This window comes from Cinclus cinclus, chromosome 1 (genome assembly GCF_963662255.1).
Source record: "Cinclus cinclus chromosome 1, bCinCin1.1, whole genome shotgun sequence".
Taxonomy (NCBI): domain Eukaryota; kingdom Metazoa; phylum Chordata; class Aves; order Passeriformes; family Cinclidae; genus Cinclus; species Cinclus cinclus.
In genome coordinates, this window is record NC_085046.1 from 81,146,404 (window position 1) to 81,170,074 (window position 23,671).

The 23,671-nt window shown below is 37.9% G+C and overlaps 1 protein-coding gene across 1 annotated transcript in view; it reads left to right on the top strand.

Moving 5' to 3' along the window:
• Positions 1-253: 253 nt before the first annotated feature.
• SEMA5A (semaphorin 5A) overlaps positions 254-23,671 on the top strand; it is a 213,740-nt gene continuing 190,322 nt past the window's right edge. Inside the window, exons 1-2 of the mRNA XM_062499827.1 lie at positions 254-386; positions 18,005-18,104. Of these exons, the coding sequence (XP_062355811.1) occupies positions 254-386; positions 18,005-18,104 (233 nt within the window). The remainder of the gene's footprint in view (positions 387-18,004; positions 18,105-23,671) is intronic.

Genomic DNA, 23,671 nt, shown 5'->3' on the forward strand with positions numbered 1-23,671 from the left:
CAATTTTCCTGAATTGGCTAACTGATGATAGGTTTGTGAAGTAATTAGAGGAGCAGCTGACAGCATTCTTTTGAATAATCAAATGCTGCACAGAAAGAAAGAAATGTTTTATTTCAAACTTCAAGAATTGTCTAATTTTTTCTGTGGTTTGCTCATGTTCTTAAATACATTTCTTTGAATTCTCCAGGTACTTTCCCCACATGAGTGCAAGAAGAGTAGACAGTTAAAAGAAGTGACTGCTGTGGAGGACAGCATGACCACCATGAAAGGAAGCTGCTTCCTCACACTGCTCTTGGCAGGATTTGGGGTGTTAGGAATACTGGAGTCAACAACAACAGAAGATACTCATTGCCACAGAGCTGAGCACCCAATTATTGCATATAAAGGTAAGATGCAAATGCCAAAAATCTTTTCCAGAAGTAGGCTAAATGTTGTGTAATCATTTCATGGAAACCTCTACTTTTAATGTAGAATGACATGGTAAAAAAAGGTCCATTCAGTGCTGCTATATAAAAATCTGGGCGGTATTATATGCAAATTAAGTACAACTAGGCTTTCAAATTTTGTTCAGCATTTGAAGCTGAATGTGTCACTTAAAGATGAATGACTCATTTTCCTTTGAGATTAAAACCAGGCTGTACTGTTATATGGACTTATTCCTTTCCAAGTGTACAATTCTACATGTGTGCACTTAATTTAACGAAGTTGCTATTGTCCAATTCCTTCACCCAACTAGGCGCCTCTGGGTGGCAGCCCCACCCTCAAGCTTATTAGCCGGCTCTCTGAATGTTGTGTTACCTGCAAACTTTACAGACTGTGTTCTATTGCCTCCCCTTTTTGATTAAGGCATTAAACGGGATGAGTCCCAGGGTCAACTCTTGTGTTATTCCACTTGTAGCTGGCTCAGGTGGAATAAGGAGTATTAAACATTTACTCTCCAAATGGTAGTTCTTGAACCCCTTCTGATTAAACAACAGATGCTTTTGATACCTTAGTGGTGGAATTGAGTCCCTCAGCATCATCCATTGCTGCTTTCACTGGGTCATCTGCCCAAATCAGCAGCAGACTGATGTTTTCCCTGTTCAACCTTCCACCCCTGTTCAACCTTCCATTACTGTTGGAACAGTAGAAGCTGTTCCTGTTGCCCTTGACATTCCATGCAAATCGTAACTCCCTATGAACTTTGTTTAACCTACATTGTACCTGCATGCCCATATGGTCTTTCTAAATTCCTCCTTGTCCCTGCTTATGCCTTATACAGCCCTTTTTGCATTGGAGCTGCACCACGAGTTCCTTCCTACACCAGGACAACTCTTCATACATGTGGTTGTCATCTTGAGTATTGGGGTGGAATGCTGAGGAACAAAGCAAAAAATACTTGGACAATGTTTTATGTACAAACCCGAGTCAGTTAAAAACTTATTTGACTTTTTTTTTGTTTATTTCAATTGAGATTTTTCCATTAGTGTCTCAACTTAGAATGAGTTCCAAATAGTTTCTAGTTACGAGGATGTAGGGATTAAGATGTATCGTATTACACACTGTATTCCTCCTGTTTCTCTAAGAAAGCACATGTGTAAGTTTTTTATTCCAATGAATTAGTATTTATTGAATTTTAATTGAAAAAATATTTGTTTCCATTCCTTTCATAAACTTAGAGAAAATATTGTTGTGTTTTTGCAGAAAGTATTTTATTCTGGCACTTTAATGGTTTAATAATAGTGATGGTACCAGCTGTCCTGTTCTTCAATACACTGGAGAATGAACTCTGTACCTCAGAACAACAAACCACCAGTGTATTGTGAAGGAGAGACCTTTATCACTCCCTTATTGATGGACTAAATAGTATGAGTTATTCTGATGAAATACCTGGTTTCCTTTGCATTCATATTGTGCATATAATTTAGTTTAAAATGCTATTTTTTATCAGAACATGCATACACAATATTCTAAATTAATTAAAGTAGCATGGTTAAAATTCTGGCACTTAGCTTCTTAATTTCACTAACTAAGAGATCACTGCATGTACTTTTTGGTTTTGTGTATGCAAGTGTACAGGAAAATAATTGAGATTCATTAGCAGCGCTATGTTCTAGGAGTTGATTAAAAAGGTGTCATTTTATGAATATAATTCAGCCAATATTTAGGAGGGTTTCTTGAATTTAGACCAATCCTTCCACCTAGATCTCTCTGGTTCTCTGTCATGTTTAATTTCTAGTGATGGCCTTGCATTTCTAAGTCATTATGCTAAGGCTTTTTGGGGATAGAGGCCATATTTTTCCAGTTGCATCTTTTGATATAGCAAAAGACAGTGTCACAGACTTTACAAAAAAACCCCCACCCAATTTATTTTTACTGTAAATATATGTAAATACTGTAAATATAGGAGATATATGTAAACACTTATGGTTAGATCTTTAATACGAGATCTAGTGAGATTTTGAATGCCAGACTCCCTCTTGTCCTTTATGGTAAAAAATACCGTTAATTAGTACATATCCATGGCCTACCTTAGCCACTTGAAAAATATTCTGACAAGCTGTAGTTCGTACTTCACACAATAATCTGTTGGGAGTCCTTAATAACTATTATAAAGTGCATGTAGAAACACCTTTGCAATGCAGTATACAGCATGTGATAGCTGAGTAACCTGTCTGGTGTGGGCACACAGCATTTGACTTGTAGTTGTAGGACTGCCAGTTAATGGAAAACAGAAGTTTTGTGACCCCAGGAAAAGTGCCTGGGAGGTTTGTCTTTGAATCTGTATGTTAGGAATGGATTAATTGGGCTATCAGAATATAAGAAGAGAGATGTGTGTGAGAAACCACTCTCCAAATGAGTCTTGCAGTAGGAGTTGGCAGGTTTCAACCAGCCATCTTACTGATACCCATATCCTTCTTGTGATATTTGCTGGCTCCGTGTGTGCCTACAGGATAATGCTCTCTGTATCTATTGATGTCATTAATGCTGCTAGACCAATGTCAAGTTAAGAAATCAATTTCTAACACTTAAAATCACTTTGAGTGCTGCATTAATGCCCTAGTCTGTAAAGTCATCTTGTAACAGTATTAGATTCACCAGAGCTAAATACTGTGTGGGATGCTGAACATCAGCCAAGGCTTAGTGCTATTGAGTGGTAGGTGCTTTAAAGCTTGAAAACTCAGTACTAACTTTACTGAGATACCAACAATTTTATTTTATTTAAAACTGATCAAAGCCCTTTTGGTTTTTTGGTTTTTTTGGGTTTTTTTTTTGTAGTTTCTGGTATACCAAAGTAGAAATGTACTTATTTGATTTGTCTTCCTTTGAGAGGTATGGTAGATGAAGTATAAACTATTAAATAAAGCTAATGGAGTGAGAGTCTGGTGTAGCGTATGGATGAACAGCTGCAAAAAAAACCTAATAAAAAGACAAAATAGTGCCCAGGAGCTGTCACAGTGAAATATGAAAGGGGACTGTATCTCCTGAAAGAGCTTGCTTTCTTTCCCAGTGCTCATCAAAAATTGCTCACTTAGGTGATGATTCTGTCAAGCTACCTTGCGTAGAGATGCATATACTATTTCTAGCTCTGATTTTTCCAGCTAAATAGTTTTAGTTGAAGACTGTGATGTATCTTCTGATAGCAAATGGCAAGAATTTCACCCACCGGTTGCAAACTTTTGCTCAAGTGCTTTGTTAGCTGGTGGAAGAGCAAAAAGAAGGTGCGGTAGTAGGAGATGCACACACTTTGAAAAGATTTTGATGTGATCTCAAAGATTTCATTTTATGTCTCTCATACACAGTATTAATAACCATGTTGTAATTTGTTTATCTGCATAATTAGTATTAGGACTACAAAATGCACCTTTTTGCTCTCCCAGAATCTATTAATAAGTAAATCTGCCATAGATCAGGAAATGTTGGCAGCTTTAAAATGTCTTGTCATAGAGCTTCCTTACACTAGAATAAGGTGGTCTGTGTCTTCCTTGGAAGCTGAAAATTTCCTTTTCTCATTATTTAAAGTTCTAAGGAATTATCACAGAAAACAGGTTTATATAAAATAGACCTCGAAGTGTTGGAGGGATTGACAGGATCAGCCCAGGAGTGTGCAGTTCAGTGTTTCATCTGGTAAAACTGACTGATGGTGCATGGTCTCTCCTTGAAGTTCCTTTCTGTCTCTCTCTCTCACTAAGGATGAGTCTGCATCTAGAAGTGCAAAAATGTACTACTCTGTTGAAATGAAGCCTTAATAATTTTTTTTTTTAAATCTGCCTTCATATGCTAAGTATTCATCAGCTATACTAACTAATTCCAATAGTTGGAATCAAGAGCTTATAAATCAAGTGCGACGTAGAACTGGGTGAAATGAAAGAAGTTGGAGATTACAGAATGTATACACAGAGACTCAGTGTGAGATCCTTAATCTTTACACACATTTCCAAATGTTTACAATGTAAAAGAAAGGAAATTATGCTTGAAGTAGTCTAAGAGTTAAGACAGAAAAAGGGCTTAAATTAACTACTTATTAAAGTATTTATTAAAGTATTAATAAAATTAATTTTATTTATAATAAATTTCATTTTATTTGGATATATATTTTTTTTTTGTTTGCATGCAGATATGAAATGTTAGCTCTGTAAGGGTTTACTCATGGTTACCTATTTGGAAAAAAAAAACATTCTCTTATTGTGGTAAAGGAATTATAGTACAGTGTTAATTTGAACAGCTAGAAAAGGCTGTAGAAAGATTTGCTCTATAATAAACATATTTTCTCTATGATAAACAATGATACTTTATAAAGGTTGAACTATTCTTAAACTAAAAATCCCAAAGCAAAACAGTTGAATGGTGTAATGTTTGTCTAAATATTTCCAGCGTTCTGTAGTCCACCTGCTCTACAGAAGCTTTGTGGTAGCTCTCTGTGGACCTGACCTTTTATTAGGTTTTGAAAAAAAACCCACCAAAAACAACAAAACAAAAAAAAAAACCAACCAAACAAAAAAAAACCCACCAAAAACAAATCAAAAAAACAAAACCCAAAGCCAAAAATTAAAACAATCAACAAAAAGGATAGAGGTGGGTAGTTACAGTGGCAGCTTTTATGCCCAGACACACATATTTGCTGAACTTTGAAGCACCAGACCTTTCAAAACTTAGCTGAAGTCTTCTGTAGACAGTCTGTCCTTGAGGAAGAGCTGAAGGGGCCATCACAACTGCTTAGCAGCAGGTGAGTGAGCTGGAAAAAAATTGACTCAAATCCAGTTTCAGCTGTGAAATTTTAAGTATTGACTGTCCTGCAGATTACCTGCATAAAATTGAATTTCTTAGGTTTCTCTGTAAGGAAGTGAAGTTTTGAACTTAACTTGATACTGGGAGAAGAGCAGAGATCATTTTCTCTGGGGCAAGTCTCATTGTTCTAGGCTTCCATAAAATAATCAGAATTTAAAGTTGTGCTGTTTCAAGAAAAAACATGGACTTTCATATTTTTAGAAGCTATATTTAGTGATAATTTAAATACGAACTCTGCTGTAACGAAGTTATCTGTTGAATAAACATGCTTAAAAATAGCATGTCTCAATCCATAGAAGAAATTAACTTAAACCCTTCATTTCAACTTGAGGTTAACCAGAAAAGAAAAATAGCATAGTTATTTTTGATTCCTTGGTTAGAGAATCCTAGGAAATATATTTTGTTAACCTCATTGTCTGACCACCACAGAATTCCCTCACTTGATGTTTGTCTAAGTAATACAGACTCAGTACTTCGCTCTGCTCATTTTATCCTGTGGTTTGTCTTCGAAGTGCATGCACTTAACTTGTGCCAAGAGGAAATAATATGTGGGCTAAATGAAGGAGGATAAATGGCATATGAACTTGTTTTTGTTTGTACTCTTCTTTTTCTCCTAATCTTGTTGCAAGTTTCTTTGAAACTAACAGTAATCTAAGCTGTTTCATTTTGCTGCATTTTCCTTTTCTTTCCAATTTCTCTTAAATACATTTCAAAGATGAACTGGCAGCATCTGCAGTGGGGTTAAGGTGTGTTCCTTTCCATTCCCTATCGTCTTTTGGGTTTTTCTGAAATGTTGATTGATAGATGTTGCAGCTTTTTTTTTTTTTTTTTTTTTTTTGTCTAGATGATAGGACTACGAGACTGTTTGTGCTACCTTGCCAAGAACCAGCCCCTCTTAAGGAGGAAAATAATTGCTTTACCCATTCTAAATTTTTTTTTGCATTGAATCAGATTTGCTTTTACTTTTTTTATAGGAGATTAACTTCTTATGGGGAAGAACAACCTTCAACTCTTTACTGTTAATTAAAAAAATATCTTTGGAGACTGAAGGTTACTATCCTCCTATATTTCCATGGATCACCCACTGCCATTGGTGCACATTCCCATAAAAATGAGGGAATGGCAGGGGCTGAATTCTCTAAGCAGAGCACTTGCATACCAGCTACTTTTTTTTCCCCCTGCAAGTGATCATGTTTTAAAGTAAGCATTAATTAATAATTACTTTGGCATCCCAGTCAAGTGCTGGACCTTCCTGGAATGCTAATAATTTTCATACATTTTGATAATATAAAATTAGCAGTGGCTACAATGGCTAGTGAGCTGTGCAGACATGTCCTATGAGCTTTTTCATGGCTGTTTTGTTCCTTATTGCCCTAATATGCCACTTTAGAGCATGTGCATTTGGTTGTTAACAAAGCGGCAAAATGAGAGAGGCTCTTGCTGCATTCCACTCTCTGGACAAAGTGGGCAGATGGACTTAAAATCTGGATTTTTTTGTTCTTTTTCTTTTATTCTTCTTCTTCGAAAGAGCTGTGTTTTTCCTAAAAGCTTGTAAACTATCCAGACTGGGATATATTAAAGAAACAGTTCAGCAATCAAGAAATAGAACTCATATTCAGATGAAGTTCTGTCAAAAGTTTTTGTGTGTGTTTAAGGCAAGAGGGAGCACAATATTGCTCTGATTTTTTTTCCTATTTAATTTTTTACCCACCAGATAGAATTTCCATTCTTTTAGTAAGAAAGGGAGAAAAGGGGGCTCAGGTGTGACCTTATCATGCCCTACAACTACCTGACAGGAGGCTGTAGCGAGGTGTGGGTTGGTGTCTTCTCCTGAGTAACAAGTGGTAGGACAAGAGGAAGCAGCCTCAAGTTGTGCCAGGGGAGGTTTTTATGGGATATTAGGAAAAACTTTTTCATTGAAAGAATTGTTGAGCATAGAGCCAGGCTGCCCAGAGAGGTGGTGAAGTTACCATATCTGGATGTATTCAAGACACATGGAGATGTGGCACCTGGGGAGTTGGTTTAGTGGTGAACTTGGCAGTGCTGGGTTAGCAGTTGGACTCAATGAACTTAGTGATATTTTCCAACCAAACCATTCTATAATTCTAAGTAACTTAGTCTGCTAGTTCAGAAAAGATATCAACAATTGCAGTTGCTGGCCCTCTGATCCTGGGCAACTTTGTTTTCGTACTTGGTAGTGACACTGGAAAGTGCCTGGAAGGTTACTGGAAAGACTCATTCCAGTGGTCATCCCTTTGAGATCCTGTGCAGTGTTTATGGGACCTGTATTGCTGTTACTTGATGGAACCTGCTGCCCTTTTTGCCTGTCACTGTATGTCACCTTCTGCTGCCTATCACTTTGGCTGAGAGATTGAGGAAACCCTGGCCTATCCTTTGGACTTGCTTAGCACTCTAAAGTTTCAATAATCTTAAGAGGTGGGGAGGAAAAACATTACTTAAAGTTTTGGTTTTCTTCCTAATTCCTTAAATAACCTTACCTTCTGTTTATTAGGTAGATTGTTCTGTGTACATTCTGTTTATTAGGTAGATTGGGTGGAAATAGAGAATTGTCAGTGCTTCTTCAAAGTGTTTTTGTTTTTTTTTTTTTTTTGTCCACATGCTTTCTTCCCTATCTTCCTTCTGTGGCAATGCTTGTCTGCTGTTGACAAGACTTTGAGACTGGGTAGCAGCTGATTTTGTGTGGCTGAACATAGTAGATACTTGTTGCATGACAATTTGTTGTATTCAGTTTGGACCAAACTTTGACTTCTCATAAGCTTGTCTTTCCATTTCCAGTGCTCGCTTCAGATTTTGTTTTGGTGGGCTTATTGCTCTTTCCTACCATTTCTGAGAATTAGGACCTGACCGTTTTACAATCAACTCTAGAGTAAATCTACTAAAGTAATAATTCATAGTGACAAAACCCTGGAGTTTAGCAGTGCCTTTTAGAACAAAAGTAAGTTCTATGAAGAGAAGTGTTGATTGTTGTAGTTCTTTCTTTGTTTATTTTTTTTTTTCCTTCTTGCTTGTTGCTTTCTAATTTTTGCTTTGGGGCATCTTTTTGTTTTTGTGGTGGGGGAGTGGAGGAGGTGGGGAATATATTCCTCTCTGAAGTCCTGGCTCCAAACTCTTACAAAGGTTAGTGTCAGGCTTTGTTTTCTAAACCCTTGGTCTTTACAATATGTCTTATTTTGCTGGGTTTTGTATTTCTTCATGAAAAAACATCAGACCTATGTTTTGTGAGCTACAGTCTTGGGCAGAACTGATAGGATCAAGAAATTTTATTTTGCTGAAACAATGTAAATAGAAAGGTCTATGTTCATATACCAATATAAGTGAGAATGCATCACTGCAAGATGGTCAATTCTAGCAAAAAAGGTCTTGCTAATTGAAGTATAGATATTTCTAACAAAAATAACAGTTCATAACTGTCCGTGGGCAGTCTTTCTGTTTCTGCTCCCTACAATAAATGTATTAAGATTGAGCAGATTTCTTTACAAAACTCTGTCTTGAGACTAAATAATGATTTCCCATAATTATATAACATGATTTCCTTCAGAATGAATTCTTTGGCTGGCTGCCAAAGCCACCATGTAAGTGTTAAAATGTGGAAGATTAAACCGCTCTGGAGAGAGTGCATGACTGAGGATGCCAAATGTTTTTTGTGGTCAGTCTGTCCCTCTGTCACATTCAGGAAGATTGGCAGCAGCAGCGCAGGGACAAAAGGTGGTAACTGTAAGGAGTAACTGCTCCCCCTGGGAAGAGCATTAAGGCTCTGTGCTGGATGAGGTGTGAAGTTGGTTTTTGACTGTGCTGGTAGCACTGAAACCACTTTCATCTAGGTGGGCGTTCAGTCTTTTCTCTCTTACACTTTCTTATATTTGTATGCAATATGTGTGTTGGAACAATGAAGCATAAACAATTCCAAACCTGTGTTCAGAAAAATAAGAAATAAGTAGGCATTGCAGCAGATGTTCCTGTCTCTTCCCTGAGGGCACAGACAGTCAGAACCCAAATTCCCTTTAATTATCGTGGTAATAGACATGCACACACATAAGAATGCAGCAATATGTACTTCTAGCTGGGGGAGCTCTGGCAGGGCAGAGGAAATAGGAATGCAAGCTAGATTTTAGACCTTGAAGGTTAGCGTGGATTGTAAAAGCAGACAAGGGAGCTGGGGCAGGGCAACTGCTGTATTGTATCTGCCTTGCCTGGAGAGCAGCAGGACAGGTGGGCAGGGCAGCCACTTGGTGCCTACTGAGAGAATGAGTGAGAGCTGGGTAGAAGGAAGTAAGTCTACCACAGACTTAGGAAAGAAGTTCAAGTTTTCATGCATTTAAAATAAAAAACAAAACATATACTGTAGGAAGTATGCTTCATTTTCTCTTTTCCACATTAATAATAAATTACTTACAGCCCTGCCTCATTACCTCCAAAATTGTTCTGAAGCTGTAATCGCTGCTCATAAAGTGAATGTGCAGTAAACAGGTGGTGAACTTTCTGGAGAATATCAAGAGGTTTATGTTCTTGGGGTTTGTTTTATTACAAATGATTTAAAGTGGAGAGGAGCATGAGAAGCTAGCAGAGCTCCTAGATAAGGCTAGATACAGATATTTCTTTCTTGGCTTCTGCAGTTCTGTTTGTATGGAAAAGCAAGCTTCAAAACTGTATGAAGTTTTACTGGTTAGTAGGAGGAAGGCAGCTGGCTTGTTTATGGGATCTAGAGACCTCCAGAATACTGCATCTTGAAAGGGATCAGTAGTTTTGAGGTTGCTTTGTCTCTTTGTTGGTTCTTTTCTTCTTTCAATTTTCCTTCCCCCCTCCCTATAAGCAAAGATGAGCTCTGAACTGCAGATGGAGATCTGACATGTTTTCATGTTTCCAAAGGAGAACCAAATGTAGTGTGGTAAGACTTAAAAGAGGAATCTTTTAGTTTGTGGTTGCTGATTTAATCATTCTGGGGAACTTTGTAACTTCATCTTTTCCTTTATAGAGGACTGCATTGCATTAAATAACCCTGCTGAGACTTTTTTTTCCTTTCCTTGGAGGGAAGAAGTGATGTTTTGTTTTCTTATATCTTCACAGACACTTTTTTGGAAACTGCAGATTTCCTACTCTCTAATCACTAGTTACCAGAATGTCTGTATTTTTCAATGTATTGTTCAGGTTAAAACATATTCATCATTTCTATAAGGAATATTTTGAGTTTTCAATTTCATTAAAAATAAAGGCTTGACTAAGCATATAAACATATATTCTCTCATATCCCAGTTATGATGTCCTTCCACATACTGTTAATTCTGTACACAGTCCTGGTATAAATAAGTTCTGTATTGCAAGTGTAATGTCTTTTTAATTTAAGTGCAATACTGAGTACTGTCCTAATCCTTTCATTTTACACAAGAGCATTTAATGGTGTTGGGTGAAGCTGTCTTTTTTTTGTTGATCTAGTGCTCTTCTCCTCGTATGTTGTGTTCAGCTTGCTTCTGGTGTACTCCACTTATTTTGTCTGAGCCTTCTGGTAGCACAGAGCATTAGATCTGTTTGCATCTGTGGCCCTCCTTAGGCCTGACATTTGGGTGTTTGTACCTTATCTATGAAAAAGTGGACATGTCAACTACATTCTGGTAACAGGTGGATCAGGAATTTCTCTGGAGCGATGAGCTGGGATTGTCTTTTCAATTTGTATTTTTTCTCTCAGAAAAAAATTGTCTCTTTCTGTGAGGTTTAAATATTAGATGCTTACTCCTTGTTGTTTATTTGGTTGAGCTTCTCAATGCAGTAGTTCATCCTGCTTGTATATGAAAAATTACAGAAAAATCACTTTCCTGGTGCCTTCTAATTAATCCTGGTGGTATGTATATATATGCCTAGTACTTAATGCTCTGTTACTTGGGCATTTTCCTTCTCCTTCTACTTCACTTAAAGTGTGGAATCAAAATAAAGTGTTGGTGCTACCTTTGAGATCTACTATTGTAGCTTGCATTAATAATTATTTTGTTTGCCCTTGCAATGCAAGCTAAAGGAGGACAGCAACAGGAGCATGCAGAAAGGGTTAATGAATACCTAGACTGTTCACCCAGGGCTGTAATTGTACTGGGTTTGCCTGGCTTTGCATCCCACAGCCCCTCTGTATGTTCAGCCTAGGCAAGGGACACTCCACAGAATCTCCCTGTGGGATTTTCTCTAGACCTGTGGAATAAAGCTCCACAGCATGGGCAAAGCAGTCACCTTGGGACTACAATTCTGCAATAAGCATAAGCAGACTGCATAGGGAGTCAGGGTCATAAAGCTGAGGAGGTACATGGTTCTGGAAGCAGATCTACCAACATAGCCCTGCATATAGAAAACATATGTCTGGAATTAAAGGAAAAGCAGCCTGTAATGGGCAGGCCTTCTTCGCTTTGCAGTGAGCTGCTGTCTTTCTTCCAAGTGCTCGGCTTCTGCCATGGGCCTTATGGAAGAAGAGCAGGGCAGATGTTTGTGCTTAGATTTTGAAATTAATATAGTTTAGCATATTGTTTTTGCTGGAGTGTAGTAACCCGTAGAATGAATCATTTGTGTAAGAGAAATCGAAAAATATTTGCTGTTTTAATTATAGTTGTTCAATGAGGTTTTGTTCTGGTTTGTGATTCTTTTGTCATATCTGATTTTCTTTCTCAAAAGAAATGGCACTTTTAATGATTTCATGGTTAATGCATCCAACAGAAATAAACCAATTGGGAAAAGTCTGCTCAGGCCTGTTTTGCAGCAGAGCTAAGCTAAGGTTAGAGTAGGAATTTGTTTCAAAGTAAGTAAAAATAAAGCATGACTTTACAGGTGTATATAAAGAATTAGTTGCTTTTGTATGGGTTTAAACACTTTGAAACAGAAATAGAACCACAACAGTTGTGGTGGCGCTTTGCAGCCTGAGGAGTGCACGAAGTAGTTTGTTCAGGTACAGCATAGGTTTCTTTCCATTACAATGACAACCAGACAAGCCCTGATGCCTAATCCAGAAGTTTGTTTGCAGCTGTGTTTTTGGAAGCTCACCTGAGGAAAAAAAATCCCCTGTGTATGAAATCCTATATTGTCAGTTGCATGTTTATAATTACAGCTCGTTTCTACCCAGTATTTACTTTTTTTTAACTTATTGATCAAAATAATTTAAAACATTGGAGTCATTGCAAGCAAATGCTGAGCAACACATGCCTCAAGTAAGTTCTAGAAAAATAAGTAATATTTTTGACAAACTAGGCCTCATCCCCTCTCTGGTAAGCAGGCTCTGAACTGTAACTGGTTACAGAAGTAATTCAGCTGTTCTTTTGCTGGACTTTCTTGATGGACTCCTCTTTTTAGTTGGAACCTGTGGAATAGTGTTGGCATGTATTTCCTTTCTTCACTTGAGCTGTGGAGCCTTTTTTCATTTCATCGGCAGTGAGTCAGTGACTTGGCAGCAAGGATGTGTTTAATACATTTCTGTGAGGAGAGAATACAGTGTGAAAGAGGAAGAAAAACTGGTGATTGGAAGTGTAAGAAAAAAGTATAGATAAAAGTGAACCAAAAGATTCTGCAACAGGCTCTGTTGTGCCATTTTCTTGCCTGTTTTCCCAACACAGAGCAATGCTTGTTAACCTGAAGTTGTTCTGAGTGAATTTATTATTCACAGATATATTTATAATATAATGTAATTTTAAAATGAGAATTTACAGTCACATTGAATCGATATCAATGATGCCAGAAGTTGCTGGAGAAAATAGTGTTTTTCTCAGTTCTAGTTTTATGATGGTTAGAGACTGTGGAGTCCTGAAGCATCACAGCAGAGCATTTACAAGTGCTCCTAGCTGTGTCATTCAAGTGCAAATGCTGCAGATAAATCCCCAGACAGGAAGTGCTGAATGAGTGAACAGGTGGATCTCCTCTTGCCAGCCCTGACACCTTGCTTAATAGATTCCCCTGGGGTTAATGGGACCTTCACCAGGGCAGCGGGGGTGATGTAATGGAGTCAGCATGGCACATCCCTGGGGAGATTTCTGACATGTCTCGCTGCTTTTGAAGAGGATAGTGGTGTAACTTGAGTATCACAGGAAGAGCTCTAAGGCTAAAATTATTGTGCAGCCTTGGGAAGATAAAATATTCTATCACCCTTAGATAAGATACATTTAATGATAAAATAGCTTTAGCAGGCAGAAATATATATTTTAATTTTCTTCTTATAAGATTAGTGAGATTGTCGTACTGATGCCACCCAGAGACTTCTGTTAATATTGCAAATCTGTTAGTTTTCACCTATGGTGTTATTGTTGTTGCTGTTATTGTGGTGATATTGTTGTTGTGGTATTATTATTATTACTATTGTTGTTATTTTGCTGACAGAGTTTCTTCAAGGTGCTGCTGTGCACATGTTTAACTGTGCTCACTATTTTCAAAAAGGACACCATGGCATGAGATGTCACATACATATACCATAAACACTACTGAAACTTTTAATATCTATGTTAATTTTGAAATCAGGTGGTCTTTATTGTCTTTTGACTTTATTTGCCAAGTTGTATGATTATTAAAGAGCACTTCAGAATTTGGTTCTAAATATACCATTCTGTTCCTTGTAAGTAATTTCTCAATTTATTTTACAGTTTACTGTAACTCTACTTTGAAGTACTGAATAAAGAAACTTAAGTTAGAGGGAACTTGAATTTCATTTGCAAAGAACTGTATAGCTCAACCCTTGGCGAGTCCTTGGATGATGTAAAGCAAACATGTCATGGCCTGTTGGGCACATACTAAATTTAAAGTAAAGCAGAGACAGGTTTCTGGTCTTTCATTCTTTTTTTAAATTTGAGTATCTAATGTCCTTCTGCCCAGCTTTGATTGTTAACCTCCTTTGTCTTTAAATGTCTTTAAGAGAATTCCTTGACCTTTCCTGGGAGCTGAGTGGAATCTGGTGTGTTTGCTTTGCTGTAGATTTATGAACCATGGCAAACTTTGTTTTATATTAAATCTAAGCTATTAACCCTCCTTCCCAAAACCCGAACCCCCCAGGAAAACCCATAACATCTGATTCCTGGTGTGTGAAAGATAGTTGTAGCCTTCTCAGAAAGGCTTTTTTTCTCAACATCCAGCTTTAGCTCCATGAGAAAGTAGCTTTTTGGAATATTTTTGAGTTACAAGGCCTGCAGGTTTCAGTCCTATAACAGCAATGAAAATTTCTTGTGTTTGTTGTTGCTGAGAGTAAGTATGTCTTGGATGTACCAAAAGGAAGCAGTGTGTGTTGACAGTGACCTGCTGTCGTGAATGTATGTATACCATGATAGCTTTCCCTGGAGGGCTTTGAGTCCTAGACCGATGTCTGCAGAATGGCAAACATTCCTGCTTAATTTTAAAGGACAAACAAATCCAGGCTGAATGTGAGTTTCAATAAGTGTTCTTAGTATTAGGAGTAAGAAGAGAGAAGTCAATAAAGGGCTTGGTGTTTTACTGTAATTCACATGAAGTGAGAGCACAGGGAAGGGAGGAGAATGCCAAGAAGAAGGGTCAGGATTGGAAAGGGTAGGGACACTGCTGTTTGTCACCTGTGACCAGCAAGCAGTACCATTAGCTTACCTGTTGGCAGGGCAGCTTAATTGCCTTACACATTTATTTATGGTACTGTTGTAGTACACAAAATGTACAGCAATGTTATTGTGTAAAGCTTGTTGTGTTGTATCTCCCTGAAAACCATTAATAAATATAAATTACTACTTCTTACTACTTTACCATTATGGTTTAATTGAAAGAAAAATAATTTATGGGTCTTTAGTAGCTAATTATGAATTTTTTACTCTAAGGAGATAATTCATAGCAAAATTAAAAAGTCTTGGTTCACCTATGGGTTTTCAGCTAGATTTCACTTGGTGAAAAGAAATTTAATTATTCTGTTAATTAGTTACATAAGCTTTTACTTTTGCTGGGTACATGGGGTTGGATTTCTTTTTTTTTTTTTTTTTTTTTTTTTTGTTTCACGCACTATTTTTTTCATTTTTTTCATTTTCCCGTACAAAAGTGTCATGAAGTTGTCGCTTTATCTTATAAATGCTTACTTCTGTGTGACATGTGCTGCCACTGTGACACACGAGAGATACAGTTTCAGAGTGTTTTCTGAAAAAAAGTAAGAGCTCTAGCAGCCATTTGCTCTTCCTGACCTTATTCCCTCAAGCAAGAGTGTTGCTGAATGCAACAGAGACAGGATAAAATAATTTATATTTTGGAGGGGAATCGGATTTCAGAGAGATTTTTTTAGCAAGTCCTCATTCTTGTTCTCTAGCCTGGGCTTGCCTTGCCCTGCCTGGCCCCTGCTCCCTTGCTCCAAACCTGGAAGTGGTCTCAATCACCTGCTTGCTGTACCTTGAAGCTTTATTGTGTCTTGCTGAGACAGCAGGACAAGTGGAAGAGAATTGAGTCTTTGAATCTCAGTCTTTCCTGTAGCCTTCTGGCACTGCAATAATTCTGTGTACTGGACTGTCCTTGGCCTCCCATGCTGTGGGGAGCCACTCCTCTACTCTCCTCTTCTTTCAGAAGACCAAGGATGTCACTTGCCCTACCAATATAGAGCTGAGGTGATTCCATTCTCAGCTGCTACAGCTGCTAACCTTGTCTCTCTTTCAGAGACTGATGTTTCTACAGTGGGTCTGGCTTCATTTTTTTTTTTTTACCTTCTTTTGCCAGTAAGTGAGATTCTTCATGATTTACCTCTGGATTTCCTCATCTTCATGTCCTACCTAATTTCTTAGCATTTTAGAACTTTGAAATTGATTGTTTTATATGAAATGCATGATTGAAAAGTTAAGGCTGCAAAATCAAGTGCAGGAAATTTAAGAAACACTTCTTTTATACTTGGCTGTGTAGCCTTATATATATATTTAAATAAAAATAGATAAGTAGGTACTTATATGGTTGTACAGGCCTGTAACGTATATGAGTGTTTTTACTCCCTCAGAATCCTGATGGGTTCTCTGCACAGCATCTGCAGTAATGGCTGATGGCAGCTGTAATCACAGTTATTTAATATGTGGCCACATTCCCTTTCCACCCCAGTGTTTAAATCCTGGTTTGAGCATCCATCCAATGCAGTTGGAAATCAACAGTGAATTTAACTACAAGTACTGCAGAACATGTACAAACTGGCATTGTGAGCCTGGAATTGCCCAGATGCATACAGGCTGACATTAAAAATGCAGAAGTTAGTTTTCTGACACCCAAGTGATTCTACTTCACAGTTCCATCTGTTTTTCCAAAGTATATGATGATACAGCTTCTGCACACTGCATTTAATTGTTGTCTGCAATGGCTGAACACGTTTTGACACAGAATAACATTTTTCTCCTGGGTCTATTCCTTAGGAATGGATAGCCCACTTGTGCTAAAACTTTAAATTAGGAGCAAATCATCCTGAAACAGGCACCAGACATGGATTATTTCAACTGAGACATTTGCAAAAACAAAAATATTCTCATGAATGAAGAAGAGATCTTAGAATGAGTGCTGTTAACCTGAGCTGCAACTAATGATACCAGTATCAAAAATTGCACTTCTGCAGCATCCAGGGGGGTTGGTTTTGACCCCATGCTCTAAATGGTCATGACCATGTGCTTGCCTTTGGTCTTTCAAGTGACTGTTTCATGCCTGTAATATCCAAATAGACAGTCCCACAGCCTGTTGTGCTATACATACACAGCCCTTCTCACCTTTCACATAAGTTCCAGACCACTGCTCTGTGACTACATAAAAAAAAATAAAAAAAATCTTCCATCATTGTCCTGAGAATTGCAGAATTCTAGAGGAAGAAGATTTTGTACAACAGGACATTTTTTAGAGAGCATTTCTTCCATTTCTATTGTTACACCAATTTTATATATTCTATATGTCTATTTAAAAAAAAAGTAAAAATAATAAAAAATATGCTCTGTTCCCACAATACTCTGCTTATTTAGCCAAACTGTTGAATGTCCAGTTAGTGATATGAATGAAAAAAAGAGCTACTATTTATGAAAATATTTAAGGATTTGATTTGCAACTATTTATGTGTGCTTAAGTTTGAAAGTAGGAACAAGTTTGTCTTCTGAAAACAAGTAAAGCCCCTTGCTGATTTTCAGCAACTTGTATGCTTGTCTGTCCTGCTTAATGTACTTAATGTGTACCTAATGTAATATGCTTAATGCTTAATTGGTCTGAGAAAGGAAGGTGAAAAAAAAGAGTTCAAAGAATGTCAAGCATTTGTCTTTTTTCATCCCTCATTTCTCAACCTTTTTATTGTGGAAATGATGAAAAGTCAAATTTGTTTGTTCTCCGCATTTCTTTTCACTTAATCAGATCCTTTTGTAAAGAAAATAAATAACTAAATAGCAAACTAATAAAAAAAGAACCTCTAGTCCTCAGCTGCTTTTGATGAATGGGAATTTAATCTAACTTTGCTTGAGTATGTGCCAGTGAATTGCAGTTGTACTGTGGTGTTTTCTGCTTTATCCAAGGAGGAAAAACAATTCAGAACAAAATATGGATTCTTGATTCAAGTGTGTATCAGGTGGCTGCCCTATATATTTTATAGGCCTATATTATAAATTAAATGGCATGGCGGTGAAAGTCTCCTATGTTTCCTTAGAGGACCATAAGGAGAAAACTTGCAGACCCACATGAAGTATCTATAGATTTAATGGTGGTTACCTGATGTACTACACCTATAACATTTATAGTAAAAGTTGTATTCCTTAATTGTTTTTAGAAATTGCCCCTTGGCTATACGTGTTCAAAGCAGAAGATGCTGTGGACTTCTCGCAGTTAACATTTGACCCAGGACAAAAAGAGCTTATTGCTGGAGCAAGGTGAGAAATATTTTTTTATTTTCTGTATTGCACCAGACTGGATTTTGTTCTTTGGTGAGAAGCAATATTTATCCAAATCCCAATATCAGTGTGCTCTTGAGTGACTCCCCTGCCTTCTAGACACAGTAAATTGAGTGTTATGTATGTATGAATGTTATAAATGCTATGTATGTTTATTTCTGCTATCCCTGACTGGAGTTGCAAGACGGACTACCTGCCAGGCATCATGGTTTATAATAGCTTACACTGTTTAAGAGGAATGTCCTGGAGTACGCAATCTTTGTGTGCATATGGTAGAACAAGCAGGTGACGTATGGCAATGTGACAAAAATTGTCATTGCATGAAGCTTAGGTTGATCCCAAGTTTAGGATGGCTCTGTGTGTTGGGATGTTTATAATAATCATTATTCACTACAATACCAGGAGCACCTGTTGAAGACCACAGAATTAGTGGTAAAGTTGGTGATAGTCACTGTTTGCACAGTAGGATAGGAGAGCACTCTGCAAGCTGTGATCAGCAGTGACACTGTCTTATATATCAGCATTGAAGCAGTGGCAGTCCTTGAGCACTATTTTGTTTTTATCTTAGCATATGAGGTGTAGTAAAACATCTTGGTTAACCAAACAAAATTTAACCTGATTATGCACCTTCTGTATGTAGTCCCCACTGCAGGCAGAATGAATGGAAAATCACTGTGTTGCGTCAAGTTTTCTCTTTATTTGCAAGAATGGTTTTTGCAGCCTTTCATAGTCTCAGCTGGCCATGTTCATGCTTTTTCCCCCCCTTAATGTACTGTTTTTTAGTTACCTTTCACCAAGAGCTATCTGAACAGAGCATTAATATTACTGTACTTGTGCTGTGGCCTGTGGGCAATATTGTACTACAAATTTCTTGAACATCTGCCTCACTGGATTCACATATTTGAACAGCCGTTTGAAGAATTTGTTTTCTGTCCTAAGCAACCACTTTGCTCTTGTAAAGACAGCAAAGAGAATTTAATTATGTTAATTCACTGTTAATTCATTCTTCCTGATGAAATATCTTTTGGTATGCAGTTATTTCTCTTAGAATATTTCAACTTTTAAAATATATTTTATTATTTTCTTCTTGTAATAACGCTTCAGTACTGAAATACTACTAACCATGTGCAATGTGATTTCAGTAAGATCTGAACAGTGAAAAGTTCCTGTTCACTTGTGAAAATGATAATTTGTAGCCTTCTAGCATGGACTTCCCTTTGCCACCCAGTCACTGGTAGAGACAGAAAATGGGCAATGAGCCACGTGAAAAGGTTACGAATAAACTTATATTATGCTATACACTGCCAAGAAGTACTCACCTTATTATTTACTTGTCCAGCATCCACACAAGAACAGTTGTACTGGGTTTCCATGGCAAGCCTCTGATATGGAAGGGAGCTACAGGGGTGGGTGGCTTCTGTGAGAAGCTGCTGGTAGCTTCCCCCATGTCTGGCAGAGCCAATGCCAGCTGGCTCCAAGACAGATGTGCTGCAGGTCAAAGCTGAACCCATCAGCAATCGTGATGTCTCTGTGATAACACATTTAAGAAGGTAGAAAAATTATTGAGCATAAGTAATTATGCCCATAGGAGAAAGGAGTAAAAAAAATGAGAGAAACAGCCTTGCAGTCACCAAGGTCAATGGAGAAGATAGGGGAGGAAATGCTCCAGATGCTGGAGCTCAACTTTCCCTGCGGCCTGGGGTGCAGACCATGGTGAAGCAGCTGTGTCCCTGAAGCCCGTGAAGATCCATGGGTATGCAGAGATCCACCTGCAGCCCGTGGAGGAGACCTGTACTGGAGCAGGGGGAACAGGGATGCCCAAGGGAGGCTGCAAACCTTTGTGAAGGTTTGATCCCTGGCAAGACCTGTGGATCCTTGGAGAGAGGAGCCCACACTGCAGCAGGTGGGCTGGCAGGACTTGTGACCCTGCGAGGGAACCAGCAGTCTTCCTGAGGGACTGCCCCCTGTTGAAGGGATAAGTTCTGGAGCAGTCTATGGAGAACTGCAGCCTGTGCGAAGGATCCATGTTGGAGAAGTCCCTGGAGGAATGTCTTCTGTGGGGGAGGGGATTCCCTGCTCGAGCAAGGGAAGGACTCCTCTTCCTGAGATGCAGTAATGGCAGAAGGAATGTGTGATGAACTGACCATAACACCCATTCCTCTGTTCTCCTGTGCCACTGGCAGGGAGGAGGTAAAGAGTCTGGAATAAAGTTAAGCCTGGGAAGAAGGAAGAAATGGGGAAGGTGGTTTTAAGATTTCTTTTACTTCTCTTTACTCTTATCTCGTTTGGTAATAAATTTAGTTAACTTCTTTAAGTTGTTTCTGTTTTGCCAATGAAGGTATTCAATGAGTGATCTTTCCCTGTCCTTATCTCAGCTCATGAACCTTTTATTATATTTTCCTTTCCTGCCCAGTTGAGGAGGGGAATGATAGAGCAGATTTAATGAGAACCTGGTCTTCAGCCAGGGTCAGCCCACCACATCCTTGCACCTTCAGGATTCTGCTTTAGTAAGTTGGTGGTATTCTGAACTAGAGGAATGATTTTTCACAGCCAGAAGCTGTGTTGTGGCTCATCTTATGTCCATAATTGATATTTTCCACCTTAATGGATTTAATGAAGTATTCTCAAATTGCTGTGTCTTAGAAATCAAACAAAATACTATTGTGAAAGTTTGACACTATTGGAAATTTTAAAATCCTTTTTCCATTACTGATATTTACAGAAGGTGACTATTTTCCATTTATTAAGTTCTACAGCCTCTAAAGATATTTGTGATTTGTCTTATTGAGAATGGTAGCGAAGATCCCAGTAGGGATCCAGACTGCCTTCCTGTTGGGAGTGCCAATGTCATACAGCTATGTGGAAAGACAGAAATTATCCTAAGACACCCCAAAAGGTGTCTCTCACAGTGATAGAAAAATTTTGATCTCTTTGCAGAGATTTTAAATTGTGCCAGTGTGTCCTATTCTGTTTATATATGCGTGAACAAAGTTTAATAAAATTAGTTAGAAGTGTAAGGAAGGACTGCTAAAAGGCAGATGAGAAGAGGGGTTGGAATTGTAGTGAAGGATAACAAGGGCTGAGCATGTGCATAGCACCTGCCCATAAATCCATCAGCAGTATATCTAGAAAAGGATGTAGCAGTATAAATGAAACAGCAGTGTTGACAGAAAAACAGTTTAAATTGGCCATGAGTCATTTAGCTAAGAAATAATGAGTTTTGTCACATTTTGATGAGGCAAACAAAAACAAAATAAGAACAACAATAATTTTGATATAGAACTCTCTAAAAATATGCAAGGGACTTTATTCTATAGAGTATTTGCTATAGCAGGCAATAACTGGGACATTTGTCCTATATTGCTGAGATTAGTCTCGCTTACCCAGTTTGGGAAATCAAGGTGGTCTTCTTATGTCTGTGGGCACTCTGTTGCTGTGCAAAAATAGGTGGTTTGCAATTGTATCTGTCCCCCTATCCCTCCCTTCAGCTTCTGCAGTTTGCCTTCCACTCCTTGTGAGAAGGTTATAACCAGTTGATAATTTTTTTTCCCCCCACAAAACATCCAATTCTCCTATAGGTATTGAGTTGATTAAGCTGGAGTCTTGTAGCCTTGTTTCAGTTTCCTTACATTATCAGCAGCAGTCTGTGAATGGTACCACTCCAATGCTAGTATGTGCCTTCACATTAATCATGCAATCCATGCTCCCATGAAACTATATCTTTAAAATTTGCCCCAGGCATTGTTCTGTATGTGACCTGGCAGATAAAAATAAATGAGTTCTATTGCAATCTAAAACCTTCTTGGGAATTCATTTGTTTTCTTAGAAAAAAGCCAACCCATATGGCAGGGCAGAATTTACTTTTATAATTAAATGGCACCAGTGAAGGATTACTCTCAGGGCATTAGCTCCTCAGTAAGCTGAAGGAAATGAGAGACACTTGTTTATCTTATTTAATAAATTCTAATAAAATATTCAGATGAAATATTTCTCTGTGTGTTACTTGGTGGACTGATTTAGCATGTAATAAAATATTTTAGTGATTTCTGTATTTTGAAATACCAGTAGGCATAAAGATACATGGATTTCTCCAATAACAACCTTGTCTTCTTTGCTGTGTGAAAGTGTTTTGCCATATGTTCCTTTGGAAAGGTCAGTTGAAGGGGGAGAAGACCAGATTAGGGGAAGGATACAACAGTCTATGAATTGCCAGGCAAATTGTGCATTGCCATTTTTCCTCCTCATCTCCTGACAACGTACATAACCTGTAGCAGCTCTAAAATTGCTAAAAGTGTGTCATCCATTTTGGCTAAATGAGAGTCGACAAAAAGCATGTCAAAAACCCAGTAGTTTAGGGCAAATTTTTTATTTTTCTTTTTTGTGGTGACTTTTAATTTTATTCTTTTTCTCAATGGTTTTAGTCAGACCATGCAAGAATAAGTATGCCTATTTTTAATGGGAAAACAGAGTTATCCTCTTCTCCCAAGCCTCCTGTGATTGAAATTTTGAACTGGTAGCAGCCTGGATTGAGTTAATTTCTAAAATATGGATTTTTTTTTTTCTAATTCAAGTTGGGCTAGCTGAGCTATACTTTTAAATGATTTAGTTAATATCAGAAATAGGTCTCAAAGCCAATCAATTTTCTTTTTAATTGGCTAATATATATTTAGGCATGCCTTACTTTTTTTGTTTTTTGTTTTTTTTTTTTCAACATATAGTATCCTAGTACTGGTTGCTTTCTCCTATATGTTCTCCTGCAAGTTAATTAAACTTGCTTTTTAGGATTATGACTTGCTTTGAGGTGGCTTATGGCCTCAGTCACTCCTTATCTCACTGATGAAGGACTGCAACTGTAAGGCTTCTCCCTTAATTAGATGTGTGTTTGGGAACGTTAATTTGAACCATTACCACTACTTGCCATAATAACAGAAAGGCAAATTAGAAGATTCATTAACAGTGCCTTAAGGATCTCTAATAAAGGAATAAATAACTATACAGGTTTGCTTCTTGCTGTTGTCTGCTCCCAGCAGGAGAATCTGAGAGTTTCTTGTTAATAAGGTGCTCTGAGGGCTACATGTACAGGGAGAATATACAGACAGAGGGAATTGGTGCTCTATTCTTGGAACATCCATCTGAGTATCACTGCTCATTTAAGACTTGGATCAGGGTAATCAATGTCTGTCCTTCCACTGATTGAATTGGGCTAATCTAATCTAATCTATGGTTTAGTGTTAAATCTATGAGAAATGATTGTTTTACTGCTGAAAAAAGAGGCAGGTCTTTTTCCCCCTACTGCTTGTGTTTCCTACCTTGCTAGCAGGTTCCTGAATATTTTTTGAAGATTCATACCTCTCCTGCTCATGTCTGGTTCCACTCTGCAGTTTTCTCCTCCTTTGCACTGATGCTGGTAATAGTCTGGTTGCAGAGTGACACTAGTCAATTCACTAACTCCACAAAAGTCCTTCCTTTTCTTGTGCTGATTTAATGTCTTGGCATTTTAATTAGAGAAGCTGACATGGTGCATCCTCACAGGAGCCCTAGAGTTG